The sequence below is a fragment of the Ammospiza nelsoni genome, chromosome 3 (assembly GCF_027579445.1).
Source record: "Ammospiza nelsoni isolate bAmmNel1 chromosome 3, bAmmNel1.pri, whole genome shotgun sequence".
Taxonomy (NCBI): Eukaryota; Metazoa; Chordata; class Aves; order Passeriformes; family Passerellidae; genus Ammospiza; species Ammospiza nelsoni.
In genome coordinates, this window is record NC_080635.1 from 61,551,801 (window position 1) to 61,563,993 (window position 12,193).

General features: G+C 38.4%; 1 protein-coding gene across 3 annotated transcripts in view; it reads left to right on the forward strand.

The window, feature by feature from the left end:
* The window catches only part of PTPRK (protein tyrosine phosphatase receptor type K), a 383,296-nt gene that overhangs the window by 214,199 nt on the left and 156,904 nt on the right, over positions 1 to 12,193 (forward strand). For all 3 annotated transcript variants that reach the window (XM_059467955.1, XM_059467956.1, XM_059467957.1), the window contains exon 7: positions 7,956 to 8,249. In XM_059467955.1, the coding sequence (XP_059323938.1) occupies positions 7,956 to 8,249 (294 nt within the window). The remainder of the gene's footprint in view (positions 1 to 7,955; positions 8,250 to 12,193) is intronic.

Below are 12,193 nucleotides of genomic sequence, written 5' to 3' on the forward strand. Positions count from 1 at the left end.
GTATCTACGACACAAACTTTATATATTGGGTGCTCAAAGCTAAAACAGTAGCTAAAGTGAGCTTGTGACATACTATTCCTGTTTGCAGACCCCAAATTAGAGGTATTATGTTGAAATATGTCAGTACCCTACCTAAGCCAGGTTCACTGTTCAGCTCACTGTTCAGTTTGCCATTTCTGTTTGTTGCTGTTTTTTTTCTCCAGTGACTGATTCTCTAGGTAGTTAACTGGAATTTCAATGTTATAGATATTTATTTTAAATGTTTATTTAAAATTGATCCTTTCAGTTTTTCCATTTCAAGTAATAAAAGACAATGAAAATAGTCCTCAAACTCTCTGAAGAGAGTTGGATAAATCACTTGATACCACCTGGTCACTAAGCCATTACTTAGAATGAGTTCTTTTGTTCCAGACAACTAACTCTCTTAATTAAAATGTAACATTTTGTAGGTGTTGTCTCAAACTCTGGACTAGCAGCTAGTGCCAAATACTCTGCAGTTGAGATAAATACTCTGCAGTTGAGATAAATTCTATTTTAAAGTCACAGAAATTATTTTCTGAAGTCACAGAAATAAAGTCTGCATAAGTGAAATTAAAAAGAAAAAAGAGTTTGAGGAAAACCTTTATAGCACAATCGTAGATCATGAGCTGTTTAAGTTTCTTCATGCAGCCACCATCACTTATGGTCACAGGACAGCAGCTGAGATAAGTCAGAATTAGTTTTTGATTGTATTGGAGTTTAGTTTTGTTCTGGCTTTGGTTTTTTTTGTTGTACTGTTTTGTTTTAATTTTTTTAAAATAAAGGCAGGCCTGTAGCTACATGGAACACTTCACTGTAAAAGCCTTCTGATTTCTACATGAAGTCGTCATTCTGTGGTGTAATATATCAAAGTTAATTATTTTTATGAAAAAATCTGCCTTCTCATCAGTACAGTGCCTTCTCCAAGCTAGCTGTAGAAGACAAAGATGGGAGCAATAGAAAATTTCCTATCAGAAAAAAAATAAAATTGACAATCTACAATTGTTAGCAATGTAGAAAATGGGTTAAAATGAGTAAAACTTGATAAACAGAGCTATGTTTTTGTCCACTGGGAGAAAAAAAAGAAAATAAACAAATACATGTATTAAGAAAATGGTAAATGTGTTAATGAACAAATAGAAAAGCTGAATGATGTCTTGGGGAATTTTTAATTAAATGGCCAGGCTTGTGAGAGCTCCAGAGGACTTGCAGCTGGTTGGGTCTTTATTTTGTTAATTCCTCAGCAGTATTTGGCCTTGCAGTAGTGGAGGTGATTGTGAAACTTCTCTGAGGTGAGTTATTTTTAGGGCTGCAGATGGTTTAAGAAAGTGTGCCTTCCTGCAGCCTCTGCAATGTGCCCTGCCCAGCAGTCGAGCTCATCCTCCTTTATTCTGACGTTTTTCAGATGCATTGTGTCTCTTGGGCAGGAGTAATCTACGGAGCTGATGTATGGTATGTCTGGCTGGGAATAAGCTTGCGCTTGTTCTTCCCCTTTGTCACAAGAATAAGGTGGGCTGCTGAGGCAAGAAAAGCAAGTACCACTATGTGGTGTGCAGACAAGGATCTCATTAACTATGTCCCTCATGGCAGCATTTCTCACCTGAGGCTGGCTGCATGTCTGCACCTATGAATTGGGTAGTTAACATTGTCCTGATATAATTTTGTTTATCGGACTTTCCATCTGAAGTCTGATTAGTGGTTAGGTCTTGGGGCAATGTAGACCTAGAGGTGTGTTTTCAGTAATGCTGAAAAAGAAAATATGCCACATTTTGGCTTTGGGTTTGGTTTTTTTTCCAGTCTTTTTGTATTTCCTGATTTTCAGAAGCCAAGGAGAGTGTTCATCTCCCATTACTGAACTGTCCTCAATGTGTTGCACAAACTATCTGAGGCATATTTTGTCTTGCATGAGTTATTCAGCAAAACCACTAAGGACCAAAGGAATCATTAGAGATGGAGCATATAGGGAGATAGCTGTGAGTGTAGTCTGTCATGCACAGAAAGACAAAACTTAAGATCTTGTTGGAAATTTAAAAATAAACTGCAGAGTGACTGCAGTTTATTTTTTTTTCTGTGACTTTAAGGTTCATGCTGCTCATCAGGTCTGTGCTTTCAGCTTGGCATCCTTCAGTCCTCTGCTTTTTAACTGTGCAGAAGAATTTCCTATCAGGCAAGTAATGTTTTGTGTAATGCTTTCCCCTTAGTTGGCAAAGTCCTTCATTTATGTTAACATACCTTGTACTGGTGCTAAGGGGTGGCAAGTCTTGTCAGGCTGCTATCAGTGTAGATGACAGCCAGGTGTCCTTGCAGATAGGCCAAGTACAAAATAAACTTATTTGTCTTAAATTCTGATTTTTTTTTTTCCTGTCAGAGCAGTACTTCCTTACAATTTTGGAGAGCTGAAAGAAATATTTCTAGTCTCAATTAAAGATATGCCACGTGCAAAATAATTTTTTTACAAAAATAAATTTTTAAAAACCAAGTGTTTGGGATCAAAGCCTCCATGGTTTGTTTTTATTTTCAAACCTTCAAAATTCATTTTGTCACCACCTTCATGACCGCTCAATTTCTTTCTATTATACTTCTTCGGAGCCATAGGTATGAGAAACATCTTCTGTTTTCTCTCCAACTTAATATTAAGACAATGCAGATTTTCCTACTGTTATTGTTCTTCAGTTGCTATTTTCATTGTTCCATTTGTGGCTTAATTATCTTTTCAAATTTAAGTTTTCAATCACTACTTCTTGTTATTTCTTTTTTTCTGCTGGATTAACCAGCTTTTAAGACCAAGAATGTTGTTTCCCTGCCAGTACTTGACTGCCATAACTTTTTCTTCTAAATGTCATTCATGTTCTCCAAATTTTAAAAAAATATTTCTACTTCTTCTGATTTTCGATGCTTTTTAAAACACATGAATCTCTAGGGCAGTATGTAATCTTCCAGAACACAAAGGTACTGAAGCAGTGTAGCTCTTGCAAGGAACTGGCAGCCTGCTTCCCTGTGCCCTTCTGCCCGGATGCCATGGGTCTTGCGATGCAGCTTTGCCGCGATATCTCCACATGAATCTGGAGCCCAGTGCAGAGGCATACTTCTCCACAGGTCCAGCTCTTGGCAAGCAGGGATTGAGCCCTTACCCCTCTATGCGTTGGGTGTCTCACATTGCCTGGGTGTCCCACACCTGGGGCCCCTGGTCCCACAGGGCTTCCTATGGCAAAAATTGTGCTCCAACAAGGCATAGCCAGTGTGGGTCAGGCACTGAACTTCAGCTGAATTCAACTACAAAGCCAGAGAGCTTGTAAAAAATATGCAGGCATGCTTAAACAGCTTTGCAAGAAATTTTCCTAGAAGAGGAAGTGAGTAAGGTGGGAGCTGAGTCAGTCTTGAGTCATTTGTGGAGACATTTTTGCTGTAATCCCTAGAACATCCAGTATTAGATGTATTTACATGATTTCATATTTTTGTTTCTTTGGATTATGACAAATTTTAAAGGAATTTAGCATTTTCGTTGACTTACTTTCTTGATAACTTATGGTGTAATTAAAAAATCAATTTTAGTTTCTGGGGAGGTGAAGCTGATGTTGGTCTTCCTATGATGAATGAATGCTTTTTTATACTTGTAAAAATTAAACTTTTTGTGATTACCCTTGTTGTGTGCATTGGGTTAAGCAGTTAATGCTCATCAGCATACCAAGTATATGGCTTGGTGTGAGACATCACAGCGCAAGATGAACATGCTGTCACCAGAGGGAAGGAACAATGTGTGCATGAGTGGAGGGGAGTTGCAAGCTGTCACTGCCCAGCATCAGTGTGTGCAGGTCCTGTACAAGGCACAAGTGCAGGATGAGAGTGGATGAAGGCATGCACCTGCTCTAAGTGTTTGGGCTATGGGCTGACCAGCCCTCTCCTCCCAACCTCTCCAAACCCTTCTGCTGTCTAGCAAGAGTCTCTTGAGAGTGGTACATGTTATGCTCAGCAAAACATGGCTCTTGTAAATAAGATGTGAAAATAAGATTTTAACAAGCATGCATCCAGTATCAGCCTTTCCTCCAAAATGGAACAATATGTAGGATTCTGGTTTACTTTTATTTTTTGCTTTGAACTGATCATTAACAGTATGCAATTGCCAGTAAGATACAAATGAAACTACCTTCCTTTGTTTTTAATTTAGGAAGTGTTTAATATTGGAAGGCAATGTAGTATAATGTGCATATGTGGCTTGAGAGTATTGGAAATGTTATGTATATTAGTCACTATACAAATAGCACTAATGACCTTTTGTGGTTGCTTTTTCCGCTTGTGAATGCGTAATTATTTGCATACAATGTTTCATATTAAAAATATGACACAACAACTTAACTGTAGGAAGACTGGTAGAGGAGGTTGAAGTTGCATGCTCATTCTAGTCATTGGTGCCTAAATATCCCACTATGTTTAATATACAATGTCATATACATACTGATGTGAGCATAATGTACTGCTAGTAGCTCAGCAGAATGAGAACTTAGTACTGATGAAATGTCAGTCTTAATTTTTTATTACCTTAGCTGTGGGCATTTTATGTCAAAACCAGAGCTGACCAAATACTGCAACATGGTATGCATGAAAACATTTTCATTTATTTAATATCTTGCAGATGTACAAGTGGTCTTTTAATATAGTCTTTCTGAGATGTTAGTGGCCATGAAAGCTAGAAGGATTTAATCAGATTTAACACCTTTATGCACTGGCTAAAACTATAGTCAGAAAATGAGTTGATAATTAAACTGGTTACATTGGATAAGGAATCTTAAATTTTGTGCTTAGCAAAGGAAGAAATGAAACTCACCATTGCAGGGTCTTTGATCAAACTTTTAGTGTATCTTAAATATCTATTAAAACTGTGATTCTACTGATAAGTTAAACCATCTATGGATTGAAATATTTTTCCAGAGGTTATGGTTTAGAACATTATGGCTTTTCACAGAGAGTTCATGGCTGAGGAAAGGGGAACTGAGCTCAAGGAAAATTGATTGCTGGGAATACTGCATGCCTTAGCCATATCTCCTCATAGTAATTGAGGAAGGTTGGGTTTTTTTGGCATAAATAAGGCGCACAGCTCTCCTTTTGGGTTGGAATGATCAAGGCAGGGAGAGTATGGAGGGACATCACCGTGCTGCCTCACCTGGCTTTGGGTCTGGGTGGCTGGAAGCCACAAAATGCATCTGAGATGGGGCCACCTCCCTTGGAGCACGTTGACAGGGCCAGGCAGGAGGAGAGCTGCTGTGGTGGGTACCTGGTGAGCCTCAACTTCCTGCAATTCTGCCTCTAATCCAGGCTCTGAACATCTAAGCCATCACCTGGCTGGGCTGAAGCTGAGTTTTTATGTTGTTTTAAACCAGAACAAACTTCTGAGAGGGTGATTTTCTTTAGGGTACTTTTTCATGCATCTCCTTTGATTTTTCATGCCTCATGTTAGCAGTTTTTCATTTTTGGCAGGCTGTCTTCTCAGGGCACTCTGAAACTGGATTATTTACTGCAGGTGGACCCAGATTGCTGGGGCAAAAAAAAGCCAGCAACATATACTTCCTTGAAGGATTTAAATTACGTTTTAAAACTCACTGAAATAAAAGTATTGTTGATATGTGTGGTATTTTATATGAAAATGCAACCAAAACATTAATAATGGCTTTGTTCTATCTTTTTTAGCTATCAGTGGCAATTTTTAAACTGTAAAAGTTTGAGGCTGCTGTATATACAAAAGGAAATTGTGATTTCAAATTATAATTGGAGATGTGGTTATGAATGGGAATAATTAATAGAAAGCTAATTGGGTAACATCAGAAAAGTTTATCCTGGTATATTGGGACTGCATGCTTCAGTTGATACTTAGTGTACTTTTGGGATTTCTGCTTGCACCTCACCTCTGGTTCTGATAGTATATTATATTATGAAGAATATTAATAATACTGCAGAACAATTACTTGTTCATTTGCTAACTGATTAAAATTCATGCATAATTTATTGGAACTGGGAGAGACTTTATAAATAAGTCTCCTTGGCCTCAAGAGCTTAAAAACAAAATGCATATGCTAATATAAGAATGTGCTTTACTTCTTAACATAAAAACTTAATAGGCAATGCCCTCATTAATGTGAGGTTTTATTTGTGATAATCCAGCTCTTAATCAAAGTGTATGCTTCTAAACATAGCCATATGTTTTAGAAGTTTATAACTTGGAGTTGGTAGTGCATCATGCTCATCAGTGATGATGTTTTCTGCTGTAATACACACTGACCTTAGAATACATTAGTTGGACATTTAATATGTTAGCTCCACAGCAAATAAACTGCCCTCATTATGGCCAGCTGCATTTCTGAGCTTTGATGCAGGTAGGGATCTAAATTAATTCATAAGCACATACATTGCCAAAGAAGGGCAAAAGGTTAATAATTAATTGAGGTACTTTTTATAGTTCTATATATCCTAAAGCAGAAATGGAAACACCTTGGTGCACTCACCTTTCACTCCGGGAGGAAAAAATCAGGTCCCATTACAGCCACTATGGCATGGCTACAGACTCCCTGGTCTCCAAACTGAGTGGTTTTGAGAAGGAGCTAATTTAGAAAAATGCCCTCAAGATATGTGCCAAAATCTGGGAAACGTGTTTGCTTATAGAGCTGGTAAATATACTATTTGGAGCAAGCTGTGATACCTGGAAGGGAAGCAGGCAGAACCAGGGGCTGAACTTCATTATGCAGGGAGGATGGGATGTCAGAGGAGGTCCAGCACTCCCCACCATGTGTTCTGTCATTGACACTGGTGGCATCATCCCTCGGAGGCAGAATACGTACAATGCATCTGTGTCTTGTCTTCTGTTGTGTAGAATGTAAGGGTCCCCTGCTAGGGAAATCTTATGGTCTGGGCTTAAAAGTTATTTTAATGTACTGGCCATGAGATCTCCTCTACCTGCTCAGAGTTGCTGATTTGTTAGTTCTGCATCACTGCTATGTGAAACCCCAGTGTGCACTGAATTTAGCATTGTTGCCTAATTAACTGAAACAAATTAGCTGAAATATGAGCCATCTGGAATGAAAATGAACCTTCCATGTTTATCAGTGAATTCATTTTATTAGAAAAATACTTGTTGCTTGTGATTGCTTCTTAAAATAAATCATGCTGAGGCAATCTTTCTATGTTAACATTTCTCAGGGTAGGGGGGACCACCTCTTTCTGTTTGGTCTGTCATTACCTTTTTCACTTTGCAGCTGCGTTGAAATATGTAGGCTGGCAGAAGCTGATGAGAAGAGGGGATGACAAAAGGCAACACACATCCTATTGTTCAAGTTTCAAAATCAGTAGTAACTTACTAAAGAAGAAAATATTATACGTTGTTGCCATATGTCTTTATTTTGTCATTCTCCTGGCAGCTTTGCTCAGTTCTGAGTATTCTGAATGCCTGTAATAAGCATCTGCATCCTTTTCCCTAACTGCATCCAGTGGTTTCAGATTAACTGCAGTGATATTCATTTTTAAGAATATTCTGTGCAGGGGTAGTGTATCATTTCTTGCGGCTCTTTCTATAAGGAAACTGCAAATGTGGCTTCAGTCAATAAAAGAAAAATTCAAGTTATTGGTATAGTAAATTATATAAATGAGCATAGTTTTTCTCAGGAAAAAAAAAAAACCCAAGCAGCAGCAATATATAAATCAGACACAATTTTGTGGTCTCTAGCTGAGATTTTTAGAAGGAAAATACAGCACTGAGCAGATACCAGTAGTGCACCACTCACTCCCATCAGCTGAAATTCTCCTCAGCACTTCTTCACTCATGTCAGTTTGAATTTCTTTCTGTGGTTTGGAATGTTTGCTGACCAAACTCTGACAACTCCCTGTGTAGAGACCCCTTAGTGGCTTTTCTAGCTTTTGTTTCATCGCTGCCTTATTTTTTGTCTCCCCTGCAGAGCCTCCTCGGCCAATAGCACCCCCGCAGCTGCTGGGCGTTGGGCCCACCTACTTGCTCATCCAGCTGAATGCCAACTCCATCATTGGGGATGGCCCCATTATCCTGAAAGAAGTGGAGTACAGGATGACATCTGGGACTTGGACCGAGACCCACGCTGTCAATGCACCGACGTACAAGCTGTGGCACCTGGACCCCGACACCGAATACGAGATTCGGGTCCTGCTCACCCGCCCGGGGGAAGGTGGCACGGGGCAGCCAGGACCACCACTCATCACCAGGACCAAGTGTGCTGGTGAGTGTTGCTATGGAAAAATTAACAAAAAACCCAAAGCTGTTTACTTTATGGTTTAATTGATTGGCAGGCCTGTTGGCTCCAATTAACTTGTATCAGGACTTAAGGATTTCCTTCACACCCACAGGGATCCCCAAGTTTCTGGATTGTTTCCTGAGTCCTCTACTTTGCCTGGTCATTGTTCTAGGTGGCTAACCCTTGGAGGGTAGAATAGGAAGTGAGAAGTTAGAAATCTAAGAAAACATTTTGCTTCTCATCACGTAAGGAAAGGGATCTCTTGATTTCTGGAAAGTCCTGACTTCCTTGTTTCTTCACCTTCATATTTTCAATTACATTTTAAATAAACTTGCACATAAGGCAAATTGCATGGGAAAAAGGATATTTTTAAGAAATAGACTTGTGGAGGGAAAAAAAAGAAACTAGTGTACTTCTGCATCATTTGCCTTTTCCCAAGCAGTTACGTACAGCCTGACAGAATCTCCAAGAACTAAAATACAAATACTAAAATCTCTAGCTATGATTGCTCCCCAGGGAAGTTGTCACAGCAGCAAGCCTGCCAGAGTTCAAGAAGTTTTTGGATAGTGCTCTCAGGCTCATGGTGACTCTTGGGGCTCTCCTGTGCAGGACTGAGAGTAGGACCAGGTTATTATAGGACCCTTCCATCTCAGGCTATTCTATGATTCTGTAAATTGTAGAATACAATTGAAAATACAAATAGAGCGTTTTCTCCATTTTTGACTTCTGTTACCAAAATCATGTGCAGCTGAGCCCTGCAGTTTACTTCCTGTTTCTCAGAATTCCCCTACATGGCCAGCACCAAGAAGATTAAACACTGTCAACTTGTGTTATATGCTGTTCCTTCTAAAGCTATTTAAAGTTATTTTAATCTCAGCTTTCATAAGAAAAAAGAGAATACCTATGTCTCCTAGTTTCAGGGGAGAAAAATTATAGATTTGAATATCAGACTGTGAGGAAAATAAGCAAAAATTAAATTGTGGGGTTTTCTCTTCTAGTCTCAAGACTTCTAGGGCCTGACAATATTTTAAAGTTGGCACAGTATTTGATTTAGCAAAGAGTGTTGATAACCATCTATTCACAACTGCATTAAAGTAATCAGAAGGACAAGCTGGAGTCTCAGGTTTTCATATGTCATGTATATATATGCATATGTGAATCAGAAATATAAATAGGTTTTTTTCTCAAGTTGAAGACAGATCTCTGATGGATGAATGCTCACTTTGTTTACTTAAGGAAGAGTGTCAGGGTCTGGACCAGAAGCCAGGAATTCTAGCAGAGTAGGTCAGTGGGTATGAATTCCAGAAAATTAGAGAATCTTTTTTAAAGTTGCTCACAGTACTGTCAGAAGCTGATACACAAAGCTGGAGTAAGACCCAGCTGAAGGCACCTTTTGGAGTTTGTGATGGTATTTATAATTTAGTCGTCTTTCCAGTGAAGTAGAAAGACCTACGTGTCTATCTTTAGTTAAGATGTCGGTCTTTGAGATCTAAGTAAGGTTAAAGTATTGGTTTATTGCACAGAATTGGCTTAGACATTCATCTGAAAAAGTAGGAATTGGAAAACTGCTTCTGTTTTAAAGAGGCTGAGCTGAGACTAGCAAATTGAACTGTTCAGGTTGTTTTCATAGCACTTGAAGAAATGTAATTTAATTTACCCGGGTTGTGACAGAGTAAAGATTTTTTGTGTGAAAGGAAGAAATCATGTGACACATTCTTAGAAACCTCATTGGGGAAATCATGTTATTGTGGGTGTGTTTTTATTTTTAATTTTTTTAACATAACACTCACATATAAGGCTCCAAAATCTAATCTGGCTTGAGAAAAAAATTCAACTCAATTTAATCCACTATGAAATTAAGCAGATCAAAAAAATACTTGAGAAGAAAATTCTGAACTTTGTGACAGCGTGCATAATTTTAATAATAAAATTTTAAGTTGTTTACCTTGCAGTGAGACTGATTCTTCCTATTTCATTAAAGTGAAGGCAAATAATTGTTACTACTAGCTAGTTTCAGCTAGAAGAAGGTGTGTCAACAAGGATTTGTCAAGACTGAAATGTTGTGCACATCATCAGGGATGAGTCAGGGACAGAACCAGATTGAATGCCTTGCTGCCTCCTCACCTGTCTGGAAAATGAGAGACCTTCCTTTTCTGCAGTGCTCTCCCAAGGCTTCTGATAGATAACTCCAGGTCCTTGTCAATGTGATTTTTTTTTTTTTTTTGGTTGAATATACTAATATTTTGCTTTTAAAAGGCAAATTATAAACATCAAAATTAGTCTCTTCCAAAGTAAAGATTTATAAGAAAAGGCAAAGGTAATAATGGAATATCTCACCCTGCAGTATCTGCTGCTGCCGGTATTGTACAGTGACTGGCAGGTGATTTACTGTGCTGTATTAGATGACATCTCTGCAGCAATATCTTCTTTCTGGAGTTTCTTCAATTATTCCTAATTCTCATTCCTGACAAGCTCACTTATTTTTCAGACAGATACTCTCTTTTCTGTCAATGCTCTTTGTCAATTTTCTCTTTCCATGAGTTTTACACACACTAGTTCAAATTCTGAAAAAAGTTATAATTGATTATCTGCTCAGTATCAGACGGAATGGTGGAAAATAAATGAATTTTTAACATGAAGTTTGACTGCTCTCTATACAGATTAAAAAGTGTGCATTAGTAAATGTTGATCTGATGAGCTTGTAAGGATTAAAGTTTACATTCCAAGCAGCAACAGCAAACTCACTGAAAAAATAATGAGAATAAGCTATTATTCTGCTCTCTGTTTAATGCTTAAGCAAATATCAACATTGTTTTCAAATGAAGTTTCAAATACCTTTTCCCCATAATTCATTCAGTATTTATAATTTCATGCTATTTCTTAATAACATATTATTGATCAGTTGTCCTCTGCTTAACTGGAGATGCATTCTACTCCTTAGTGATTTGAGTGATGATCATACTTACCTCATTGTCAAAAGTGCACTTTTATTATTAGGTATTTAGATCATTTTCTGTCTTCCTCATAGCAAAACTAGTGTCTGGTGACTCATTTACTAAATGTTTCCACTAATGCTAAACAAAATTGTTCTTTAATGAAGGGATAATTCTTCCACTAGTTAAGTTCTCTGACAGCCTGTTTGTCTACCCGGCATTTCCCAGGTAATCTTTCCTGTGCTGAAGAGAAAGCATTTTGTTAGATGTGTTGTTTTATCAGTCTGTGATTAAAGATAGTGCTGAGCAATCAAATATGTGAAACCATTGAGTGTTTTTAAATGGCTGAAGCCTGACACATCTGAAGCAAAACACTATTTTCTTACATTACCCTCTGTAAGAGCCAGGTGTGTGCTTTGTTATTTCCTCTTTTAAGCACCACCCACGATGGCATGACCAAGGCATTGTGTTCTCAGCTGCTGATGCTGAAAGGTACTGCATCCCCCTCAGTCCTCACAGGGCACCTGAGCTTTATTTCATTCTGACTTCACCTCTTGCCTGGGGTCATTGCTCAGATTATTCACTTCTCCAGGATTCTAACACAAAAACAAAAGGCAGAGAGTAACACTTTAACCAGAAGTAATCCTTGAGGCTGTTTTCTGTGGCTCTGGGATGTGTTGTCCTTCTGAGTATCCTCTGAGTTGTTATTGCCTTTCTTCCCTTGAGGGGATAGGGGAGAGGGGCAGGGTGTAGGAAATACGTGGTAATCTAAAATTGTCCACTTTGCCTGCTTTTTCAACTCTAAATTAGAAGTTGTTCTCTTAATGTTGGCTGCTGCTTCTGAGTAACAGCTCGCAGCTCAGTTTTATGATTAACTGATATTTTGGCAGCAAAGGAGGTCAATAGTTCAGCCTGTCCAGAGCTTAATATATGTACACAGTGGAATTGCTTGCTCTTACTTTACTGAAGTTCAGCACAAGGTGCGATTTTTCAGAA